This window comes from Rhincodon typus, chromosome 10, assembly GCF_021869965.1.
Source record: "Rhincodon typus isolate 14 chromosome 10, sRhiTyp1.1, whole genome shotgun sequence".
In the NCBI taxonomy this organism is placed as follows: Eukaryota; Metazoa; Chordata; class Chondrichthyes; order Orectolobiformes; family Rhincodontidae; genus Rhincodon; species Rhincodon typus.
Window position 1 is genome coordinate 79,855,914 of NC_063341.1, and position 25,161 is coordinate 79,881,074.

General features: G+C 43.4%; 1 protein-coding gene across 2 annotated transcripts in view; it reads right to left on the bottom strand.

The window, feature by feature from the left end:
• rnpc3 (RNA-binding region (RNP1, RRM) containing 3) overlaps positions 1-25,161 on the bottom strand; it is a 43,791-nt gene that overhangs the window by 6,145 nt on the left and 12,485 nt on the right. For both annotated transcript variants that reach the window (XM_048602306.1, XM_020519105.2), the window contains exons 5-14: positions 23,698-23,793; positions 23,068-23,179; positions 20,194-20,262; positions 17,070-17,206; positions 13,897-14,022; positions 9,834-9,961; positions 7,803-7,961; positions 6,745-6,839; positions 6,568-6,626; positions 1,783-1,915 (exon numbers count right to left, since the gene is read on the bottom strand). In XM_048602306.1, coding sequence (XP_048458263.1) covers positions 1,783-1,915; positions 6,568-6,626; positions 6,745-6,839; positions 7,803-7,961; positions 9,834-9,961; positions 13,897-14,022; positions 17,070-17,206; positions 20,194-20,262; positions 23,068-23,179; positions 23,698-23,793 — 1,114 coding nt within the window. The remainder of the gene's footprint in view (positions 1-1,782; positions 1,916-6,567; positions 6,627-6,744; positions 6,840-7,802; positions 7,962-9,833; positions 9,962-13,896; positions 14,023-17,069; positions 17,207-20,193; positions 20,263-23,067; positions 23,180-23,697; positions 23,794-25,161) is intronic.

Here is a 25,161-nt window from a genome sequence, read left to right on the forward strand (position 1 = left end):
GGTTTTTCCTTGCCTACTTGATGTTCTCGAACTACGATGCTGAAAATCGCTTTTTCTCATTAAGAGCTTCAATTTCAAGGAGGAAATTTCAGATCAATCCACATCCAACAAGCTGCTCTGAAAATTCTGCTCATATTTTATAGCTGCGACAGATTCCATCACAACAGCCAAGATAATCCACACCATTCAAAAACAATTAGCATCACTAAATAAGACAACACAAAGCATTTTCAAAGAATGTCAGTTCACCTTATCTTAAAGAATGCTTTCAAATCTTTCCAGATCCAGACCTTTAGCAAAAACTAATCAATTCTTCCTTAGGTCTTACTCCGTTTGGTCAAGCAGTAGCGAAAGTCTAGACTGCAGCTGAGCTGAAGCCAAGGGGTGGGCATGAATGGAGCTTCGGCCAGCAATAATTAGCTGGTTTATATCTGGTCACTAGTACACAGAACAATGATAAAGGACCTTCTGGCTACCAACTGTAATCAGCTCCCAGGTAGCTGAACAGCTTGGGAATGTGAAAGAGACAAGGAGAAACTACCAGATCTCTGCAAGGCTGGGAGCTGTCTCTTCTCTCTCTCCAGTAACATGATGTGGAGATGCCGGTGTTGGACTGGGATGGACAAAGTCATTAGACACCAGGTTATTGTCCAACAAGTTTATTTAAAGTGATTTTAAATAAACCTGTTGGATAATAACCTGGTGTCATCTGACTTTTGACTTTCTCCAGCAACAACCACTCTAAGCCTGAAGAAAGCTATTTTGTTTTTCCTGCAGCTGTCAATGTATGCTCTGGCTCTTGACCAGGAAGTTAGAGTCTTTACAAGTGTCAACCAATCACTCTGTACCTCCTGCAAACAAGTGAGTGCAGCTGGAGAAGGATGACAGAGCAGCAAGTCCTGACAACCCAACAGGCCCATTTCAGTGACCCCTGTAGACAGAAAACATTGAACTGCCTTCCCAATTTTATTCTCCACCCAAACACGCTCTGTTTTTCCCAGTGCGGGTCTGTCGGTAGGGGGGGGGGCGATGTTTAAACAGTGGGGTTAGAACTTCTACTAGTTCCGGTCATTGGTTCATAATTGTAATTAGAATCTATTTGTCTATAATAAACAGTTATTCTTGTTAAGTGCAGAAGTCTGTTCATTACATTCTGTCAACCTAGATCTGAATGACACGTAAATTGAGGAATTCTTCAGCTTTTTAAAATTTTTAACTTTTTGATGACTTCAGGAAAAGCAGGACTTGAAATTTAGCGCAATACCCCAGTGATTCATGACAATGATGATAGCTATCAAAAGGGAATTGGGTAAATAGTTAAAGGGGATGATATTCAGGCCCATTGGGAGAGAGCTGGGGAGTGAGCAGGGTCTTTCAAAGAGCCAACACAAGCACAATGGGCCAAATGCTTTTGTCCTATGCAGCACAATTCTATAAACTGCAATTCTTTCCCTCTACAACATCTCATCCCCTTTTGAAAGTTATTATTGAATCTGTTTCCACTGCTCTTTTAGGTAGCTTGTTTCAGATCCCAACAACTCACTGTGACAAGATACCCCTCATTCAAAAATTCCCCTTTTCCCAATTCTCTTCAATCTGAATTCCACTGGTGACAGGCCCCCTGCATGGGAAAGGGTTGTTCTAAACACTGTCCATTCTGACTACTCGGTTGGTTATTTTTACTCCACTCTGGCATGGTAATAATTATAATCTCCAGGAATTACTGATAAAGAGCCCCCTTTCTCAGGTCATTGGAATTCCCACTGTTCTATGAAAGGATACAACCACCATTGGTTTCTCTTTGAGCTGAAACCCATTGACTTCTTTGAGGGCTTTGGCTGCAGCTCTCTCGTTAGGAAGCCCAACGAAGGCTTGCCCCTTCATTCTTCCTTCTTTCATCAATCGGATGTCAAACCTGCAAAGGCAGAACAACTTTGTTTTATTAAAGACAACGCATCATTCAAATTCAAAACCAACAGAAGAGATATTGGTTCATTCATAGACAGCCATTCAACATCTTTTTCCAATGATCTGGACTATGTGCTCCCTGGTCTACATTAGCTGCTGCATTCCTGCATTCAAATTCGTCTGTGACTTCGAGTCCTGGCTATCTCTGTAACTTTCACCAAGCTTACAATTTTTCCTAGGTTTGTTTCTTCCTCCAGTTACAATGCCGTTCCCTACCTCTGTGATGCTGTCCAGCTCTACATCTTTCAACATATCTGGACTTATCTAATTCTGGCCACTTATCCACCCCCCGATTTTTGTCGCCCCACCACTGAGCTTATCTCCAGTTGATGGAGGACTTGAGCTCTAGAATTCCCTCCCTAAGTCTCCTTGCCTTTCCATCTCACTTTCGTTTCTCAAGACACTGCTCAAAATTTACCTCTTTATCCAAACTTTTGGCTACCTATCCTAACATTTTCTTGCATGGATCCATTTGTTTGTGAAGGAACTTGGGACGTTTCTTTAAAAGGTGAAAATCAATTATAAACAGAATAATTTAATTGTAGAATAGAACTTCTACAACATTTAAGTTTTAATAGTTATTTGGCAGGACAAAACTTTAGTATCACTTAAAAAAAAAAGTTGAAGTGTGATGGAATACTCTCCGTTTGCCTGGAATGGGTTCAGGCCCAATAACACTCAAGAAGCTTGACACCATCCAGGACACAGCAGCCCACTTGATTGGTACTACATCCACAAGCATTCACTCCCTCCATCACCGACGCTCAGTAGCAGCAGTGTGTACTACCTACAAGATGCACTGCAGAAATTCACCAAAGATCCTCAGACAGCACCTTCCAATTCCACGACCCTTCCATCTAGAAGAACAAAGGCAGCAGGATACATGGGAACACCACCCTCTTGCAAATTCCCCTCCAAAGATATTCACCATCCCGACTTGGAAATATATCGCCGTTCCTTCACTGTCATGACTCAAATTCCAGGAAATCCATCCCTAATGGCATTGTGGGTCAACCTAAAGCACATGGACTGCAGCGGTTCAAGACGACAGCTCACCACCACCTTCTCAAGGGCAACTAGGGACGGATAAAAATGCTGGCCCAGCTAGCGACACCCACATCCTAAATGTGAATTTTTTTAAAAAAAAGAATGCTTTGTGCCTTGCAGCCATCAGGACATTTTGCAAGAATACAATCTCAAAGGGAAAAACAACATTTATAGTGCATGAGGAGAGTGCTGATTGGTTGGCGAGTGGATTCTTAATTGGTAGGGGTGTTGTCATGGAGAATGCAACCATTAATGCTGATTGACAGTCAACAGCCAAGCTATGTTTAACGGTCAGTCAGGTTTACAGTGTGCTGCATTAGTGAGTATTGGAAGTTACATATATTCATACACAGTGCCTGGTTGCAGAGGGGTTGGAACTGTGTGGGAGCACACTTTCCTGAGTTGCTTGGGTGAGTTTGGAAAATAAGGAATGACATCACAGGAAAATTGTGCAGCTGCTGTTAGGGACTGTGTTTCAACCCCAGGAATTATAAAGTAGCAGAGGGACAGGAAGAATTTACAGACAAAGGAGAGGGGAGCTGATTTGTCAGTAACGGCAAAGAATCCTTCTTTCTACAAATCTACAGTTTAGAATTAGATTTAGAAGTTGCTGGAAAAGCTCAGCAGGTCTGGCAGCATCTGTAAAGAAAAAAATCAGAGTTAACATTGCTGGTCCGGTGACCCTTCCTCAGAATGGTCACTGGACCCAAAACGTTAACTGATTTTTTTCTTCACAGATGCAGCCAGATCTGCTGACCTTTTCCAGCAACTTCTATTTTTGTTCCTGATTTACAGCAGTTAATTCAGTTTTTATACAGTTCAGAATTAATAAACAAACACAGATCATTTTCTAGGAGATAGTAAGAACTGCCAATGCTGGAGTCAGAGATAACACAGTGTGGAGCTGGAGGAACACAGCAGGCCACGCAGCATCAGAGGAGCAGGAAAGCTGACGTTTCGGGTCGGGATCCTTCTTCAGAAATGGGGGAGGGGGAAGGGAGCTCAGAAATAAATAGAGAGAGGAGGGGTGGGGCTGGGGAAGATATGTGGGATGGTGATAGGTGAGTGCAGGAAGGCAGTGGTGGGGATTGGTCAGTGAGGTGGGAGAGAAGACGGACAGGTCAAGGAGGCGGGGATGAGGGGGGCTGGGGAAGGTAGACAGCAGAAACCTGAGCGTTACATATACTGCAGCATGTGATAAGTCTCAGACCCTCCTGGCAGGCTGGATGGCCACATCTGCAGGATGCACCACCATTTTAAATCAGCTTGAGCACTCAGACTTGAGTTTGATCGTTGGCTGGAGGAATGGCAGTGAATCAATGAGGTTTGGAGTTGACACAGTGTGGAGCTGGAGGAACACAGCAGGCCAGGCAGCTTTTCTGAAGAAGGATCCCAACCGAAACGTCAGCTTTCGTGCTCCTCTGATGCTGCCTGGCCTGCTGCGTTCCTCCAGCTCCACACTGTGTTATCTCTGACTCCAGCATCGGCAGTTCTTAGTATCGCCAGGTTTGGAGTTGTGTAGATATTAGACATTTTCAGACATGGTCGAAATGCAGACAAATGAAGTGCATTTATGGAAGGACTAGGTGGTCTCCATTAGAAGACAGGAGACACACATGCAGTCAGGAAAGTCCCAGAATGAATGGTGAATGATGCTACCTCTGGGGAGCGTAGCTACAGCCCACTGCCCAGCAGGTGAGGAGAAAGAGACGAAGGAGCTATACTGGTAGGAATGTAGTAGTGAGGAATACGGACAGGCAGTTTGACAGTTGCAGATGTGACTTCAAGATGGTGTGTTACCTCCCTTGGACCAGGGTCAAGAATGTCACTGAATGGCTGCAGGGCATTCTGAAGGGGGAGGATGAATAGTCAGACATTGTGGTTCACACTGGGACCAATGACACTGGAAGAAAATGAATGGAAGCTGCTTTTGTGACTGGAAGCTGTGTGTCAAGTGTTGTGCTGCAGGGCTCAGTGCTAGGCTCCTTACTGTTTCTAGTGTACATTAATTATCTAGATGCAAATACAGGAGGTTTAATCAATAAATTTGCAGATGACATGAAAATTGGTAGCATGTTAAATAGCAATAGGGAAAGCCTTACACTACAAGACGAATGACTGAACATAGCCAATGGAAATTAATGCTGAAAAGTGTGAGGTGATGCATTTTGGGAGAATTAGCAAGGTAAGTGAGTAGACATTGAATGGTAGGACCTAGTAAATACAGAGGATTGTAGGGAGCTTGGTGTGCATGTCCATACATCTTTAAACATAAGTCAGATGGATAAGACAGTTAAGACATGTGGGATCATTGCCTTTATTAGTCAAAGCATTGAATACAAGACCAAGAACATTATGACAGAGCTGTATATGATGTTAGTTAGGCAACAGATGGAGTCCTGAGTCCAATTCTGGTCTCTGCACTGTAGGAAGGATGTGCTTGCACTGGAAGGGGTGCAGAGGAGATTCATCAGGAGGTTGCCTTGGATGGAGCAGGTTAGCAATGAAGAGAGGCTGAATAAGCTCGGGGTGTTTTCCTTGGAGCAGGAAGGCTGCAAAGTGGAGCTTATTGAAGTCTGCCATGAGATAGATTAGATAGGAAGGAACTTTTCCCCTTCATTGGGTGGGGGGGAGGCGGAGTAAATAAACAGGGGGCATAGATTTAAGGTGAAGGCCAGGTGTTTTAGAAGGCTTTTAAAGGAAAACTTTGTCCTCTCCTACAGGCAGGAGCCGTCACAACACTTAAGAACTACTTAGACGATCACTTGAAGGGCTATAGCATTCAAAGCCAGGTGTTGGAAAGTGGGAAGTGGTGTAAATAGCTGCTTAACAACTGGTGTGGACATGATGGGCTGTAGGGCTTCTTGATGTGTCGTGAAACTACAGGAGTCTATTGAACCTGGATGTTAACTGTCAATCAGCACTAATGGGTGCATTCTACATGGCCACACCTCTACCGACCAATTTCCACTTGCCAACCAATCAACACTCTCCTTTCATGTAGTATAAACGATGTCTTGCTTTTACTTTGGTATTTCTTGCAAAGTGTCCTGATGAGTGAACAACGACAAGCTTCAACAAAATGCACCTCTTTACAGAAAAACTCAAAGTTTTAGTCCAATTGCTAACACTAAAAGATAGATTCGTATTTCGCAGAACCTATTACCCTCACAGGATGTCCAAAAGTTAGTTAGTTAATGAGGATTTTCTTTGAAGTGTAGACACTGCTTAAAAGTAGGAAACTAGGCAGCCAACATTTGCACAGCAAGATCCCACAAACAGCCCTGTGAAAGTGATCAGATCATGTGTTTTTACATACATTCCTGTTCTGCTTCAATGCAACTGCTGTCGGATCATTTGCATCCCTTGGAGCAGATGTACCTCTTTACACCCCATCCAAAGGCAATGCCTTTGACACAGCAGCACTCCCTTTAGTCATGTCCTGGGTTTGCTAACCTGATCTAGGTGCTCAAATCTACTCAGTGAAAATTGTACCCATGTCTTCCTGCACTCTCAATATTACCGCAGAGAAACAGAAACCAGAAATCTTACATGTTCCTCTCAGTTTGCGATGAGAAATCAACGTATCTGCCAAAGATGAACTTCAAATCCTGCAATGAGATCAAAGTGAGAAAACACTGTTTGCACAAACTTCACCAGCCTGCCTCTTAAAGTTGCAACGAAAAAAGAAAGGGAGCTAGCTGTTAGGGAAACTAGGAAAGAAATTACCTTCTCTTCGACCTGTTTGGAAAGATTCTTTACGTACAGGCGACAGGTTGGTTCACCTGGGTTGTAATTCTTAAACAATGAAACGGTCTCCATTTCTGCAAGAAGAAAATCATAAACAGTGTATACCACAGAACAGAAAGAGGCCATTCAGCCCTGAGGCTGCACAACCATTCAAATGGATCATGCCAACCTATTCTCAAATCCAATAAGAACCTACCAAGCTCAGTTATACATGTCCAACTAAGTCCCGCATCCCACCACCCCTGAACAGCCCAGCTCTGATTTTGAGGTTACACCTGCAAGTGCGGACTACTCCCATTCCAAGACAAGCAAATTTTAAATTTCTCAGGTTTTAGAGTAGATTTGTAGCTTGGGTTGTGGGTGTTGTGGTTGGTTGGCTGGCTCGCTGAGCTGGTTCATTGTTCCACAGATGTTTCATTACCCTTCTGGGTAACATCATCAGTGCAGCCTCTGATGAAGCGTCGTTGTGTTTTCCCACTGTGGACAGGACCAATGTCATATACAAGATTCCCTGCAGAGACTGTGACAAACACTACATAGACAAACAGGAAGGAAATTAAGAACAGGGGTACACGAACACCAATTGGCAACAAAAGGACGTGGCCAATACTCACTCATGTCTACCCACATGGATAAGCAGAACCACCAATTCGACTGGTACAACACCAAGATCCTGGGACAAGCAAAGCTGAGACATGCATGGGAATTCCTAGAAGCCTGGTACTCCACAAAGAAAGCCATCAACAAACACGTAGAACTCGACCCCATATACACTCCATTGCAAAGGAAAACTAGAAGCAAGGTAATCTAGCTCAACAGACTCCAGAGTTTAAATACCAGGCGGGAAAACACAACGACGCTTCATTGAAAGCTGCACTGATGATGTTACCCAGCAGGGTAATGAAACGTCCGCGGAACAACGAACCAGCTCGGCAAGCCAACCAACCACAAAATTTTAAATTTCAAAGATTTCACTCCCACCACTGATTGGTGCTTCAAGAATAGTTATTGGTGCTCCCTCTGTCTCTCACACTCACCATCTCTCGATAACCTTCCTTTTGCCAACTCTTTCCTGGAAATGAACTCAGAGGGAATTTCTTCCTCTTCCTCCTCCTCACTTTCACTTTTTGAACGTACAGGAGCTGGTTGGATTTTCCCAAATCCTGAGTTTTGAGCTTCAGAATTCTGTTGCGGCTCTGCGAAAGTGTCATCAGGAAAACAGTGCTGAATAACCAATTGCAGCTCAGTGCCAACTGCCTCACATTGAATCCATTCATTTCTCACAGTACCTTTCATCCAGAATGTGACTGGATCATAACTGCTGGCTGTTATGCAATTTGTTACAAGGCCTCTAAAGGAATAAATCCCTTCAACATTTCACAGGATCATAATTCAGATATTGAGCCTCATGAGAATAGATGAGAGCATTCAACCAGAAGTTTGGTAATTGTGGTGCATTTTAGGAGCATTTTAGAATCATACAGTACAGAACGGGCCCTTCAGCCCCAAGAGTCTGTACCGCTAAAACTACACTACTCCCACTTTCCTGCAGTAGACCCATAACCTTGATCTTTATGACATTTCAAGCGCTTGTCCAAGTATGTTTTAAAGGTTGGGAGGTTTCCCAACTCCTCTCAGGCAGTACATTCCAGACCGCCCACCCTCTGGGTGAAAAGGTTTTTCCTCCAATCCCCTCTAAACCTCCTGCCTTCCACCATAAAAGTCTGCCCCCTTACTTTTCTTTTTAAATTGACCCTTCAAGTAAGGGGAATAGTTGCTTTCTTTCCACACTGTCCATTCCCCTCAATCTTATACACCTCTATCAGGTCCCCGCTAGCCTTCTCTGCTCCAAAGAAAACAACACAAGCTTATCCAGCCTCTCCTCATCACTGAAATGCTCCATCCCAGCCATGTCCTGGTGAATCTCCTCCACACCCGTTCCAGTACAATCACATCCTTCCTGTAATGTGGTGACCAGAACTGCACACAGTACTCCAGCTATAGCCTAACCAAAGTCCTGTACAGCTTCAACATAACCTCCCTGCTCTTATAATCGATACCACGACTGATAAAGGGAAGTGTCCTGTATGCTGCTTTAACTTCCCTATTAACCTGTCAGCCACCTTCAGGGATCTGTGAACAAACACCCCCTGGACTGCTCTGTTCCTCTGAGCTTCCTAGTGTCCCACCATCTGAGTATTCCCTTGTCTTGTTATTTTTCTGAAGTGCTTCACCTCACATTTAGCAGGATTAAATTCCATCTGCCTCTGATCAGCCATGCTGACCAATCTGTAAACTGTAAACTGTAATCTGTAACCTAACACCTTCCTCCTCACTGTCAACCACCCAGCCAAACTTCGTGTCATTCGTAAACTTTATCAACCACCCACGATTTTTTCTGTACATCACAAACAATCCGGGAGTCAACACCGATCCCTGTGCTACACCGCAGGATACCGTTTCCAGACACACAAACAGCCTTCAACCGCCACCCTCTGTCTCTTGTCACTAAATCAAATTTGGATCCAACTTGCCAAGTTACCTTAGACCCCATGTGCTCTTTCTTTCTTTCTTTATCGGTCTCCCATGTGGAACCTTGTCAAAGGTCTTGCTAAAATCCATAGTAACAATATCAACGGCACTACCCTCATCCAAATACTCAGTCACCTCCCCAAAAAATTCAAGCAAATTTATTAGGCATGGCCTCCCTTTAACAAAGCCATGCTAGCAATCCCTGATCAAACCTTGCTACTCTAAATATAAAGATAAATGGTCCCCTTCAGAATTTTCTTCAATAGCTCCTTTGCAACTAACGTGAGACTCACTGCTCTGTAATTCCCTGGATAATCTCCATCATGGAGGAGGAGATGGGCTGAGGAATGGGCTGATGTTCTGGGGGTAGGAGCTGGCGTCCTGCGATGGGACGGCAGTAATTTAGTGACACATCAGCAAACACTAACCTATTGTGAAGGGCTTTGAGAAAAGGATAACAGATTTCTTTGTTTTTCTACTGGGAGACAAGTGTACACAGCCCTACACAGGTGCACACTGCATCCATGGCATCCTACCTGGTCGACGATCACCTCCTCCCTCCAACAAACTGCTAGCATCGACAGAGATGTGGAATTCAATTTTCTTTTGACTGTGAGGCTGCGGCTGGTCAAAGACTTCAGATGGTGGAACCACAGGATGCGAGCTGAGAAGGCACAGGAAGACGTAAATCAACCTTCACTGGAAAGTGGGACTTAGAAGCGGGAATTGGTAATTTGGCCCAATAATAAAATCATGGCTGAAACAAACAATGCTGGAGAAACTCAGTATGTCTGGCAGCTTCTTTGGAGAGAGAAAGAGAGTTAATGTTGAGCCCCATATGACTCTACAGAACTGTTCTGATTAGTGGAGGTTGGGCTATTGAATATTTTAAAGACAAAAGTAAATCAAATCTTGACTGAAGCAGTCAAACAGTACTGGGGGCAGGTGGGAAAGCGGAGCTTTGGCCACAGCCAGATCAATCACAATCTTACTGAATGGCAGACTCATCAGGCTAAACAGTCTACTTCTGTCCCCATTTCTGTGACCTCATCATTCCCAGCGGTTATGCACTGCAGTAAAGAAACTGAAGGTTTCTCGTTAGGCTGCACAATATTAGGACGCATGAACTGATTAACTAACCTATTACGTACTGCCTTCTATTACGCCAACATAGTGTTCATTGAGTACAACTGCTTCTCTCCAACTACTACAAACAAAGGAATCGAATACAAAACCAGAGAAGTGATATAATTATTTACAAAACCTGGGTTAGGCCCCAAACAAAATGTAGTGTCAGATACTGATCAGTCCACTTTCAGAATGATGCAAGGGTTTATTTCTAATATTCATTCGGGTATGTACCAGTGGTCAACATTTATTGCCCATCTCCAATTGCCCTTGGGAAGGTGGTGGTGAGCGGCCTTCTTGAACTGCTACAGTCCATTTGGTGTAGGTGCTCCCACAAGACTGCGAGGTATTGAGAGCCAGGGCTTTGACCCAGCGACACTTAAGGAACGGCGATATATTTCCAAGTCAGTTCAGTGAGTGGCTTAGACAGGAACTTGCAGGGGGGGCTGCTCCCATGTGTCTGTTGCCCTTGTCTTTCTAGATGGAGGTGGTTATGGGTTTGGATAGTGCAGTCTCAGGAGCCACAGTGAATTCCTGCAGTGCATTTGTGGATGGTACACACTGCTGCTACTGGATGCTGGTGATGAAGGAAGCGAATATTGAAGGTAGTGACTTGGGTGCCAAACAGGATATTTTGTACTGTCTGGTGATCTGTTGCTGGATTTGCACCTATCCAGGCAAGTGGGGAAATATTCCCTCACACTCCTGACGTGTGCTTTATGGACAGGGAACAAACTTTAAACACCCAGAAGATGGAGTTATTCACTGCAGAATTCCCAGCTTCTGGCCTCCTCTGGTAGCCACAGTATTTATACGTCAATACAGTGTGGAGCTGGAGGAACACAGCAGGTCAGGCAGCATCAGAGAAGCAGGAGAGTCGATGTTTCGGGTTTACTCCCTCATTAGGACTCTATTTATATGGTGAGTTCAGTTCAGTGTTGGTCAATGGTAACTCCCAGGATACAGATAGTGGGGGATTCAGTGACAATCATGCCACTGAACACCAACTGGTGATCTTTAGATTCTTTCTTGTTTCAGATGGCACTTGTGGCATGAATGTTATTTGCCTCTTCTTATTCCAAACCTGGACATTGTCCAGGTCTTGTAGCATTTACACATAGACTGCTTCAATATTGCCTGAGTAAAAAAATGATGCTAACCATTGATTGCACAGTGGAGAAATTGTTCCAGAATGGTTCCAGGAATGGGGGATTTTTAAATTGGAGAAGCTGTGGATTTTCCTCTTGGAGTAAAGAGGTTGAGGGAAGATTTGATAATGATGTGCAAGATTGTGAAAAGTTTAACTGTGAATAACAACCTTTTATACAGTGAGCAGTAATAAAGTAAAATGTGCTTCCCACTGGGTAATGGTGGAAGTAGAGACAATGAACAAATTCAAAAGAAAATCGGACAAATATTTGAGAAAATGAAGTTGCAGGGTCATGATCATTGAAGGGAAAAGTGACTGACTCTAGACAGAACTAGCATAAACTTGATAGGCCGAGGGACATTCTTTTTGTAACAAATAGTTATGACACATCACACCACGACATTTTTGAGTGAAAGGCATTGTCGTCTCAGGGTCAGGGTCGAGTCCTATATTAGATCACTGGTTGATCAACCTCCCTTCACCTACAATGCCCACAACTGGGTTTTGAGAAGTATGAAATATCTGATGGAGGAGTATAGAGAACAGAATTGATGCATAAACAGCAGAGATTAAGCAATGCCATACACAGAGACCATCTTCTTGGTTTCAATGTCATTCGGGATCTCCAAATAACATGTGAAAATGATGCTCCTATATAACAATTTAATTTGTATACACAGGTAGGGCCTCATGTGGCTGCTCTTTTGAGGACCTAACAGTCTTGTTTACTTCAAAGATACTTCACTTAAACAAAGTTTTCTGGCCTGTGAAATTTTGGGACTAAAAACTCATCTCTCTAAAAATCCTCACCCTTGCTGCTGAGCCACTGAAAGTGAATGGTTGTCCTGGGGCACTTAGTTGCTTTCCTCTTTATCGTAGGAACCTTTTGTACTTGAATGTGTAAGTCAGTAAGTCTTGGTGCATTTACAAGAATAGTTTCAGGGATGAGGAACATCAGTTATGAAGATAGATTAGAGAAAAGGCAACTGGAAGGAGATCTGATAACAAAATTCAAAACCCCGAGAAATCTGGGCAGAGTAGACAGGGAGAAACTTTTCCCACTCCTGAAAGGATTGTGATTGAGGGGCAAGATTTAAAGCAATGGGCAAAAGAAGCAGAAGTGATAGGAAGGAATCAATTTTCATGCAGTGAGTGGTTAGAGTCTGGAATGCACTGCCCAATTGCAAGCTCAATTAAAGCATTCAAAAGGATTCACTACTTGAAAAGAGGAAAATGGACATGGTCACAGGGAGAAAGTTCAAAAATGACACCAAGCAAGTTGCTGATTCTGACAGTCAGTGCTATATGATGGGCAGAATGGCCTCCTGCTGCACCCGAACAATTCTGTGACCTCCTGAGATCAAACAGCCAATGGCCGAGAAGCTGAAGCTGGCTTTCAATGTGCAACAGGCTCGGAATGAGGTACTACAGGCAGTCCTGATTACAATCAATAGGCTACTCCAGGATTCAACCTTCTTATATAACCTCATTATTACAGCCTGGAGTTGACAGTGGGGAGATCGGCGATCAAAGAAGTGTTAAAAGTTAATGATAGCCAGACCAGGTAAGAGGTACCTCAGGAAGAATCATCAACAGTATGTGTGCATACTTGGACAATACTGGGATTTATTGGTGAAAGCTGTTGCAGCGTGTGCAGTGAGCACTGTGAACAGACTGCCTGGTATAAGCCGGCCAGTGCAGAATGGAGCCCAATGTGAAATTCTGCTGGGAACTGAAGGCCATTAAGGGCAGTCCTCAGGTTACTAATGGGTTCCATTCTTAAATACTTTCATCAATCTATTTGTCCGCAAGCTGGAACACAATACAATACAAAATAACTGTTCATTGGTATGAGAAAATGCTCATGTTAAATCTTTAAATTTAATTTTACTTTGGGATCTCGTTCATAAGTAAGAGTGTTCATAAAATGTACAATTGTAAATCGGGGACAGCGGTCTGTAGATAAAATGTTCCTGAACCTATTATAGATATGACATAGATCCACATGTGCTACAATCACAGAACGGAGGAGCCAAACATTAAGTTCTGCATTCATTACACAAAACTGAGATGAAAATAATTTTTTGCTTTACATGGGAGAAATTCTGATCTGGAAAGTGCTGCCTGAAAGGATGGTGGAAGCAGATTTAATAATTTTGAGAAGGGAATTGGAGAAATTTAGAAAAGGAGAAAGATTACAGGTCTATGGAGATGAGCAGGGGGAGTGGGACATAACTGAATTGTACAGCCTGAATATCCTCCTTCAGTGCTCTGTAATGCTCCAAGTTCCACACGCTAGACCTACCTTCTTAGATTCTTACCTCTGGGTAGGTGCTTTTGGCACATTAATCAGGTCCTTTAATCTCGGTCGTTTTCGGACTGATACCCGCTTTCTCTTCTGTGTCTGTTTTGGTGGAAGAGAGGCCAATCCCATCAATCGCACCATTCTGTAAAGGGAAAGGAAACGCTTTAGGCATTAAACAGATTTCCAGGGACGAAGGATTAGTTACTTGGACAAACTGAAGAAGCTGACATATGTTTCCTTCTTTTTCTTTATCAAAATCTTGATATTGCTTGACATCCAGGGTTCCCTCGCCTTGCTGCCCTTCTCTTCACTCAGAGAAATGCATTGGCCCTGAATTCTGAAGTAAACACAGTAACTACCTCTACGGAAAAAACTACTGGGGATGCCAATGGACCTAAAGGTTGTTAAGTCCTATGGATCTTAGGGGATGCATCCCAGGATATCAAAAGAAGTAGTGACAGGAAAAATGCACGCACTAGTAGCAATCTTCCAAAAATCCTTAGATTCAGATAAAGTCCCAATGATTTCAGCTGTCTAGGCACAGACTTCCCTAAACCTCTCTGTCTTTCTCTCCTCCTTTAAAGGCACTGCTTAAAACTTCCCTCTTTAACCAAGCTTCTAGTCAACTGTCCTAATATTTCCTTTGATAGTTCCATGACAAATTCTATTTGAGAATGCTCCTGTAAAACACCATGGGTCAGAAAGAAACCATTTCCCCTGGTCAATGAATCCAGACGGGTGGCACAGTGGCTCACTGGTTAGCACTGCTGCCTCACAGTACCAGGGAGCAAGACGGTAACTAGAGAAAGGGTTGGCCCACTCAAGGACAAAGGAGGGACGTTATGCAAGGAGTCAGAGAAAATGAGTCAGATTCTTAATGTGTACTTTGCGTCAGTATTCACCGAGGAGAGCGACAAGACGGATGTTGAGGTTAGGGATAGATGTTTGATTACTATAGGTCAAGTCGGCATAAGGAGGGGGCAAGTGTTGGGTATTCCAAAAGGCATTAGGGTGGACAAGTCCCCAGGTCTGGATGGGATCTATCCCAGGTTACTGAGGGAAGCGAGAGAGGAAATAGCTGGGGCCTTAACAGATATCTTTGCAGCATCCTTGAGCACGGGTGAGGTCCCAGAGGACTGGAGAATTGCTAATGTTGTCCCCTTGTTTAAGAAGGGTAGCAAGGATAATCCAGGTAATTATAGACTGGTGAGCCTGAAGTCAGGGGTTGGGAAGCTGCTGGAGAAGATACTGAGGGATAGGATCTATTTACATTTAAAAGAAAATGGGCTTATTAGTGATAGGCAGCATGGTTTTGTGCAGGGAAGGTCATGTCTTACCAACTTGATAGAATTCTTTGAGGAAGTGACAAAGTTGATAGATGAGGGAAGGGCTGTAGATGTCATATACATGGACTTCAGTAAGGTGTTTGATAAGGTTCCCCATGGTGGGCTGATGGAGAAAGTGAAGTCGCATGGGGTCCAGGGTGTACTAGCTAGGTGGATAGAGAACTGGCTGGGCAACAGGAGACAGAGAGTTGTAGTGGAAGGGAGCTTCTCAAAATGGAGAACTGTGACCAGTGGTGTTCCACAGGGATCCGTGTTGGGACCACTGTTGTTTGTGATATGCATAAATGATCTGGAGGAAGGTATAGATGGTCGGATTAGAAAGTTTGCAGATGACACTAAGATTGGTGGAGTAGCAGATGGTCAAGGGGACTGTCGGAGAATGCAGCAGAATATAGATACATTGGAGAGTTGGGCGGAGAAACGGCAGATGGAGTTCAATCCAGGCAAATGCAAGGTGATGCATTTTGGAAGATCCAATTCAAGAGCGAACTATGTGGTAAATGGAAAAGCCCTGGGGAAAATTGATGCACAAAGAGATCTGGGTGTTCAGGTCCATTGTACCCTGAAGGTGGCAACGCAGGTGGATAGAGTGGTCAAGAAAGCAAACGGCATGCTTTCATTTATCGGACGGGGTATTGAGTACAAGAGTTGGCAGGTCATGTTACAGTTGTATAGGACTTTGGTTCAACCACATTTGGAATACTGCGTACAGTTCTGGTCACCACATTACCAAAAGGATGTGGATGATTTGGAGAGGGTGCAGAGGAGGTTCACCAGGATGTTGCCTGGTATGGAGGGCGCTAGCTATGAAGAGAGGTTGAGTAGATTAGGATTATTTACATTAGAAAGACAGAGGTTGAGGGGGGACCTGATTGAGGTCTACAAAATCATGAGAGGTACAGACAGGGTGGATAGCAAGAAGCTTTTTCCCAGAGTGGGGGACTCAATTACTAGGGGTCACGATTTCAAGGTGAGAGAGGAAAAGTTTAAGGGAGATATGCGTGGAAAGTTCTTTACGCAGAGGGTGGTGGGTGCCTGGAACACGTTGCCAGCGGAGGTGGTAGAGGCGGGCACGATAGCGTCATTTAAGATGCATCTAGACAGATACATGAATGGGCAGGGAGCAGAGGGATACAGATCCTTGGAAAATAGGTGACAGGTTTAGATAGAGGATCTGGATCGGTGCAGGCTTGGAGGGCTGAAGGGCCTATTCCCGTGCTGTAATTTTCTTTGTTCTTGGCACACAGGTTCGATTCCATCCTCGGGTGACTGTCTGTGTGGAGTTTGCACATTCGCCCCGTGTCTGCGTGGGTTTCCTCTGGGTGCTCCAGTTTCCTCATACAGTGCAGGCTAGGTGGATTGGCCATGCTAAATTGCCCATAGTGTTCAGGGATGTGTAGGTTAGGTGAATTATAGGGGATAGGTCTGGGTGGGATGCTTTGAGGGTCCGTGTGGACTTGTTGGGCCGAAGGGCTTGTTTCCACACTGTAGGGATTCTATGATATCTATGAATGATGATATCTATGGACAAGGAGACATCACTTTAAAATGCAAGTCAGGTTGTTTATGACTGAAGCCAGAAAGTATTGCTTCACACATTTCTCCCCAAAATACAGTCTACGTTAAGGGGGGTGGCATTTGATAAATTCAGTCTGGCAGTAGCGTAACAGTTTTTGATTTTTGTAGTAATTTGCAAAGTCTGTAGTGGATTGAGACAACAATCAGCCACAATCTGACTGAAAAGTAGCATTCGAGGGGCTGAATGACCTCCTCCTGTTCTCGGACACAACTACATTAAAGATGCTGGGTAAATCTGAGTTACTGTTGTCATTGTTGTACTTGCCTTTCTTTATCCTCCTCACTTCCACTTTCATACTCAGATTCTTCCTCACTTGAAACATCCATCTCTTCTTCGGGCAGTGGTGGTTCCTCTGGGGGCAGTGGAGGCATTGGTGGAGGGGCGGGAATGTACTCCTCGTACTAACAGAAATAGGAAAACAAATCCCCCAATTACCCAGGGAACAACAATGATAACCTTGTGACTTGAATACAGCTCCAAATGCTTACAGAAACAGGTGATCATTCAGCCCATCTAGTATGCCCACCATTCAATGAGATGATCCCAACTGTATTTACTCAGCATAGTTCTTTCAATTACAAAACCCACCCCTTCAGATTGATAATGATTATCTGAGATGGTAACTACTACTTTTTGTGGGAGTGCTTCAGGCCTCATGAGGCCAGAAATACTACATTTCTCTTGCACCTATTTCACAGGAGCACACAAAACACGTTAAAGTCAAGGCAAAGTGTGCTTACTGCTGTAATATACAATGCAGCAACCAATTTACACACAGCAAGCTCTCACTAAGAGCAACATGACAAGGACCAGATAATCTGGCTTAGCGATGTCGAGTGAAGGACAAACACTGGCCAGGTCACTGGAGTTGACCACCCTGCCGCATTCATTAAATTAATACCACAGGAGCTTTACCTTCCATCTCAGTGGGAAATGAGTCCATGGTTCAATATCTCAATGGAATCCTGACTCGTATAAGGGGGAGGGCCCTTATGGTACTGACCCGTCGACAGTGCCCGTTCCTTCGACACTGACCCTATGATAGTGTGGCACTCCACTGGTAATTCGATGCATGCATCAGCCTGAAATTTGGCTGAAGTTTCTAGAGTGGGATTGACACTGTGCACCTTCTGATTCACATACATAGGAGGTTACCCCAAGCCATGTCTGAACAGCCTTTGAAAGAGGAATCCTGGCAAGGTAAAGGGTCAATCATTTTCCTGGTCCCAGAGAAGTTATAGTGACTCACTGATTTAACTGGAGTCACACTGGCACAAGGCTGGGATTGGAATCTAGTGACTACGCAATTAACACACCACTCATTGATTGGGCTCTTGAAGTGAAAAGTAAAACCTAACAATTATTTCACATCTTCTTGGTCTCTTCCAGTAAGAAGTTTGTCCCCTTACTCCCAGCAAATGACACAACCCCCATCTCAGTTATAAACTCCGTAACGTCTCTATCTTTTCCTGGACAAGTGATCTAGCTGGAAGATTAACCTGGTCTCTGTCCTGTAGGCTTCTCTTCCTACTGAATGCTGCCCATCCTTTCAATGTTTCCAGCACTTTATTTTTATTTCCAGAAAATAAAAATTACTCTCACCCTAAAAATGGTGCTGAACTCCATCAGGCTTCAGCCGTTTTACTGCAAGCAGCACAGCAGGACTTCAGCTCAATGACCATCTGCTGACTCCTTGAAAGTTCTAACCCATTAGCCCTACTCCCTGAAGTCTTATAATTTTTCTTCTGAGTATTTACCCTAATCCCTTTTGAGATGCATTATTAAATATGTCCCATCAGACAGCACACAGATCCCAACAACTCACTGTGTAAAACAACTGCCCTCACCTCCCCCTCTAAGGCTTCGCCTGATTCCCTTCAATCTGTCTCCCTCTGATCACTGACCCTCCAGCCTCTAGAAATACTTTCTCCTGATTTCTCGAACGAACTCTCTCCATGACTTTGAGCATCTCGATTAAATCCCCTGAATCTTCTCTGTTCTGAGAACAATCCTAGCCTCTCCAGTCTGTCCACATTCATGAAGTCCCTCATCCCTGGTCCATACAAATAAGGAGCAGCAATAGGGCCAACCTTGCCCTTGAGCCTGCTCTGTGATTTAATAAGATCAAGGATGACACAAATCATACAAGAATCATACGATCCCTACAGCATGGAAACAGGCCATTCGGCCCAACAAGTCCACACCGCCCCTCCGAACAGCATCCCACCCAGACCCAGTCCCCCACCCCTGCATCTCCCATGTCTAACCCACCTAACCTAAACATCCCTGGTCACTATGGGCAATTTAGCATGGCCAATCCACCTAGCCTGCACATCTTTTAACTGTGGGAGGAAACCGGAGCACCCGGAGGAAACCCATGCAGACACGGGGAGAATGTGCAAACTCCACACAGACAGTTGCCCGAGGCTGGAATCAAACCCGGGTCCATGGTGCTGTGAGGCAGCAGTGCAAACTGCTGAGCCACCGTGCCGCCAATACGATTGCTTCACATTCCTTCCAACCCTCGATAATCTTGCACCTTCTTGTTTTATCAAGAATCTGTCTCCCGATGTCCAAAAAAAAAAAAACTAGTTCCACTAGTTTCTAAACACTTGGGACCCCCTGAGAAAATAAATTCTCCTTATCTGTTTCAAATGGATGGCTCCTTTTTAAAACAGTAACCCCTAGTTCCAGATTCGGACACAAGGGGAAACATCCTGTCCACATCTACCCCATCAAGACCCCTCTACATTTTACGTTTCAAACAAGCCACCTCTTATGCTTCTAAATTCCAATGGAAACAAGCCCTGTCTGTCCAACCTTTCCATATAAGATGACCCACCCGTTCCAGATATTAGCCTGAGACACCTCCTCTGACCTGCTTCCAATACATTTACAGCTTTCTTTAAATAAAATGACCAACACTGTGTACATAGTTCTCCAGATATGGTCTCATCAATTCTCTGTATAACTGAAGCATAATCTCCCGTCTTTTGAACTCAATTCTACTTGAACTCAATAACAGTAACATTCGCTTAGCAAACTAATTTTCTGTGGTTCATGCACTAGGACACCCAGATCCCTCTGCATCTCAGGGTTCTGCAATTTCTCACCATTTAAATAATATACTTGCTTTTTATCCTTCCAGCCAAATGGACAATATCACATGTTCCAACACTGTACTCTATTTGCCACATTTTTGCCCACTCACTTAATCTATTTATATCCTTCCATAGCTTATATCCTTACCATATCTTATTTCCCAAACTAGCTTTGTCCCACACTTACACCCTCTCCAAGGCCTTGGCATTCTACCTCAAAATTTCTGCTATTGGCTAATTGTGGATACTCCATGCATTACTGTCACAGTTTTTCTCTCACACATTACCATTGGAGGGCGAGTTGTGATGGGTCCAAAGGGAGCAGGCAGATTCATCTTGTTCATCAGGTGCAGAACCTGCAAGCAAGGAATTCAGCATCAGCGAGATATTCAAAAAGTGTGAACAAAAGGCACTGACACTACACAACAAACTTGCACTTCTTCATCTCAGCCATCCCAAAGTAGTTAAACTTAATGAAGTTTTTCAGAAACGTGGTAACTGTTGTAACGTAGGAAATGCTGCATTTCACCATGTACAGTAAGCTACCAGAAACAGGAATGTGATCAGGAGTAGTGTTATCTGTCCTACTGAACAATTTGTTAGGACGTCATGTTACAACTGTGCAAGACATTGATAAGGCCACATTCAAAGTACTTTGTACCATTCTGGTCATCTTGCTAAAGGAAGGATGTTATTAAAAATGCAAAGGGTGCAAAAAAATATTTACAACTATATAACTCAAACTGTCCAGTCTTGGTAACAAGGAGAGACTGGATAGGCTGGGACCTTATTGCCTGGAGCATAGGAGACTGAGGGGTGATCTTATGGAGGTTTATAAAATCAGGAAGGTCATAGAAAATGTGAATAGCCAAGGTCTTTTCAGCAGGGTAGGGAGTCCAAAACTAGAGGACATAGGTTTAAAGTATGAGGGGCAAGATTTGAAAGGAGCCTGAGGGGCAACTTATTCCACACAGAGGTTGTACGTATGGAATGAGCTGCCACAGGAAAGATAGAGGCAGGTACAATTATAGCATTTAAAATGCATCTGGACAGGTACATTGATAGGAAACGTTTAGAGGGATATTGGCCAAACACAGGCAAACGAGACTAGTTCAGTTCAGGAAACCTGGCCAGCATAAACTAGTTGGGCCGAAGGGTATGGTTCTGTGCTGCGTGACTCTAACTTATATTTATACAGCACCATTAACAAAATGGAGTGCCCCAAGGCACTTTGCACAAGTGTTGTAAAACACAGTTTGACATTGAATCAGAAATGACGTTAGAATAGAAGATGTACATAAGAACACAAAATAAAGAAACAGGTGTAGGCCATTCGGCCCCTCAAGCCTGTCCCATCGTTCATTCAACAAGATCATGGTTGATCGACATCAGGCCTAACTCCTACTTCATGGCAGCTCAGCACGGCTGTCAATTCTCCAATATTTCGAAAAGTCTATCTATCTCCTCTTTAAATCATATCAGTGATCTAGCTTCCACAGCTCTCTAGGGTAAAAACATTCCTTACCCTTGGGACATGCCAGTGTATCCTATCTTTAATACAAGGACCAAAACTGCTCACAGTACTTCGGGTGCACCTCACTAACTCCTTGGACTGTTGTAACAAGACTTCCCCGTTCTTAAACTCCAATCCCTTTGCAATACAAGTCAAAATTCCAGTTGCCTTCTTAATTACTTGCTGGACCTATATAGCTTCTTGTGTTTCAAGCACTAGAACATCCAGATTCCTCTGCACTGCACATTTTTGGAGTCCTTCTCCATTCAAATAAAAGTCTGCTTTTTGAGTCTTCCTACCCAAGCACATAACCACCCAATATCCTACATTAAATTTCAGCTGCCAAGGTTTTGCTTACTCACTCTATCTATATCCCCTTTATGATTGTTTATGTCCACATCACATGTCCTCCTACTTTTTTTTTTAGAAGCAACAAATTTGGATATATTACATTCTGCACCCCCAACTCAAGTCATTTAATATAAATTGTAAATAATTGAAGCCCTTGTAACACTCTACTAGTTATGCCTCTTCAACCTTAAAAAGACCCTGTAATCCTGACTCTGTGTTAACTTATCCTTTATGTATACCTCAACACCATGAGCTCCTATCTTGTACAATAACAATTACATGTGTCATCTTATCAAATATTGTCTGGAATCCAAATACGCTACAAGGTCTTTTTCTCAGGGTAGAGAGTCCAAAACTAGAGGGTATAGTTTTCAGGTGAGAGGGAAAAGATTTAAAAGGGATTGGAGGGGCAACTTTTTCACGCAGAGGGTTGTGCATGTATGGAACGAGCTGCCAGAGGAAGTGGTGGAAGCTGGTACAATTACAACATTTAAAAGGCATCTGGATGGGTTTACGAATAGGAAGGGTTTAGAGGGACATGGGCCAAATGCTGGCAAATGCGAGCTAAATTTACTTAGGATACCTGATCGGCATGGACGAGTCAGACCGAAGGGTCTGTTCTACAACTCTATGGCCATGTACTGGTTCCTTTTTATCAAATATGCTTGTTATAGCTTCAAAGAATTCTAACAAATTTATCAAATATGATTTCCCTTCTACATAAATGACATCGACTCCATTCGATTGCATTAAGCTTTTCTAAATGCCCTTCTATTGAAGAGAATTTCTTCTATTGGCTGGATGACCAATAACATCCTACAAATGCCTCTGTTCTGCAAAATCATCTCAAGAAAAGGGAAGAGCAAGAGATTGAGAGATTGAAATCTTCAAAGTTATGAAAGGGTTTGACAGGGTGAGCATAGAGAAAATGTTTGCACTTGTGATCAGAACTTGGGGTGTTGAACCCAAGACAGTCCCTAATAAATCCAAACAGGAATTCAGGAGAAACATCCTCACCCAGAGAGCGGAGAGAATGTGGAACTCTGGAACACAGAGGAATATTAATGATACATTGAAACGGAAGCTGAATAAACATCCCTTGATTTTTTTTTTGCCTCTCATATGTTGATGATGCAGATGAAATAAGGGTGGCATAAAGCTGAATAAGCATTGCCATTAGCTGCCTGAGCCCAGCGGCCTGTAAATTCTACATAATTCAACTCAAAAGTTCAGTAAAAGCAAAGGCTAAGATTTTCTTGCAGCAAAAAGTTAAAAATATCTCAACAGATTCTTTTACCTGCACATAGAACTTGGGTACACTCGCCATGGCATTTGCAATGTTGGCCAGAATGACACTGGTTGGTGGTGGATACAGATACTTCAGGCATGGGTTCATGGGATAGGTCAACCTGCAACACAAGGAGGACAAGGTCCACAGTCTGAGACACAACTAAGGACCTCACAGCCTGGTGATTAGAAACTTGCCAACAATGTTATTAACTCAGCCGGATTGTGCCATCAGCTTTTTCACCACATCTGCCCATATTTGTAAGGATTCTCATAAGTGTATTTAACTGATGTAGGTTGAAGAATAAATATTGACCAAGCACCTGGGAGCCTCCTCTGCTCTTCTTCAGATTAGTGCCAATGGCATCACTGGCACAGGGCCAGGACATATTGGACATACATCTGAGAAAGCACGCAGGGCCTTGGTTTAGTGCACCCTTTGAAACTGGACCCTCCAACAGCGTGGCACTCCCTCAGTTCCTCCCTCCCTAATTGGCTCTGGCCTCATTGTTTTGAAATCATTGGAGTGACTTTTTACAAATTATATTCTGGGGGTTAGGTAACATTGCCCACAGTGGCTCGTGTGGGAATCCTGTTGAGCTGGTTCCAAGTGACCATGGTTTAAAGCCATGTTACTAACCCGTGGCTCTTGGCAATCACATCCTCAATAACTGGAACTCTTGGTTTCAGATCCTGCTTCTTATCTTTATCATCTGAAGTCTTCTCTGTACCATGACTAAAAAGCAGAAATAAAGAAGATTAATAATCCACGCATTTGTTAAACCACCATGAGAACTATTAGATTACTGTAATAGTAGCATCATGAACTTCCCAAGCAACATCACAGCATTTTCAAACAAACATCTGATACTGAAGCAAACAAAAGGGATGGCATTCTGAAGGGAGAATCCAGGCAGTTGTGAATGAATGGCCAACAATAACGGAAATCAGGATGGATGAGGGGCTCAATTTAAGGAGATCTCCAAAAGTTCTAAGGTTGGGAAAGAACACAGACAAAAGGAAGTGTGAGGAAAATTGAGCCAAAGAATGAGAATTTTAAAACCAAGGCTTTGCCAGACTTGAAGCAAAATAAAGTAGCAAATATGACACCTCCATTCAAGTAAGGAGGGAGGAGGAAACAGGAATAAAATAAAACAATCAGTTCTAACAAAGGGTCATAAGACTTGAAATTCTTTCTTTCCCCCAGACACTGCTGTGGCGGAGGTTCTCCAGCACTTTGACTTGGAAAATACAGGCCAGTTGGCCTTGATGTCAGCCAAAGGGAAGCTGTTCAAATCAATCATTTCTTAGACACTTGGGAAACTCAAGGTAATTGGGATGAGTCAGCATAATTTGGTGAAAAGGGAATATGATTAACTAATTGATTGGACTATCTGAATGAGTAACGTGTGCTTTGGACAAAGGGGAACTTATTAATGTACTGTACTTCAATTTCCAAAATACATTTGACAAGGTTCCGCATAAAAGGTTATTTCACAAAGCAGGAACTGCATGTGCGTCTGCATGTGAGTTGGGGGGGCAAGGGGAGGAGAGGATTATTAGCATGGATAGAAGATTGGCTGGTTGGTAGGTAGAAAACAGTGTATAAATAAATGCATCAGTTTCCAGATTGGCAGGATATGATGAATGAGGGGACTGTGTTTATAAATTTATACCAATAACTTACAGAAAGGGATGGAAGGCATGGTAGCTTTATTTAAGAGCATTCTGTGACTCTGGAACTCTCTGCCTCAGAAATTTGGTACAAACAAAGTCATTGAATAATTTTAAATGTGGAGGTGGATAGATCCTATCAGGCAAGGGAATGAAAGATTACTGAGTACAGACGGGAATGTGCAACTTGGAACTTACTAAGGCCATGGCTAATCTATTTGTGTCACTGAATGAATCACTGAAGCAACTACATCATGATATCAACAAGTTTCATCCCACAATCAGACTTACCATGGAGTACTCTTTAAAATCCGTTTCATTCTTGGACACACGCAACTCCATCAGGGACGGACACCTCAATACCTCACTCTAAGCCTACAGATAACCTCACGATGCTGTACTTCTCTAGCTTCCACCTTAAACATGGTAA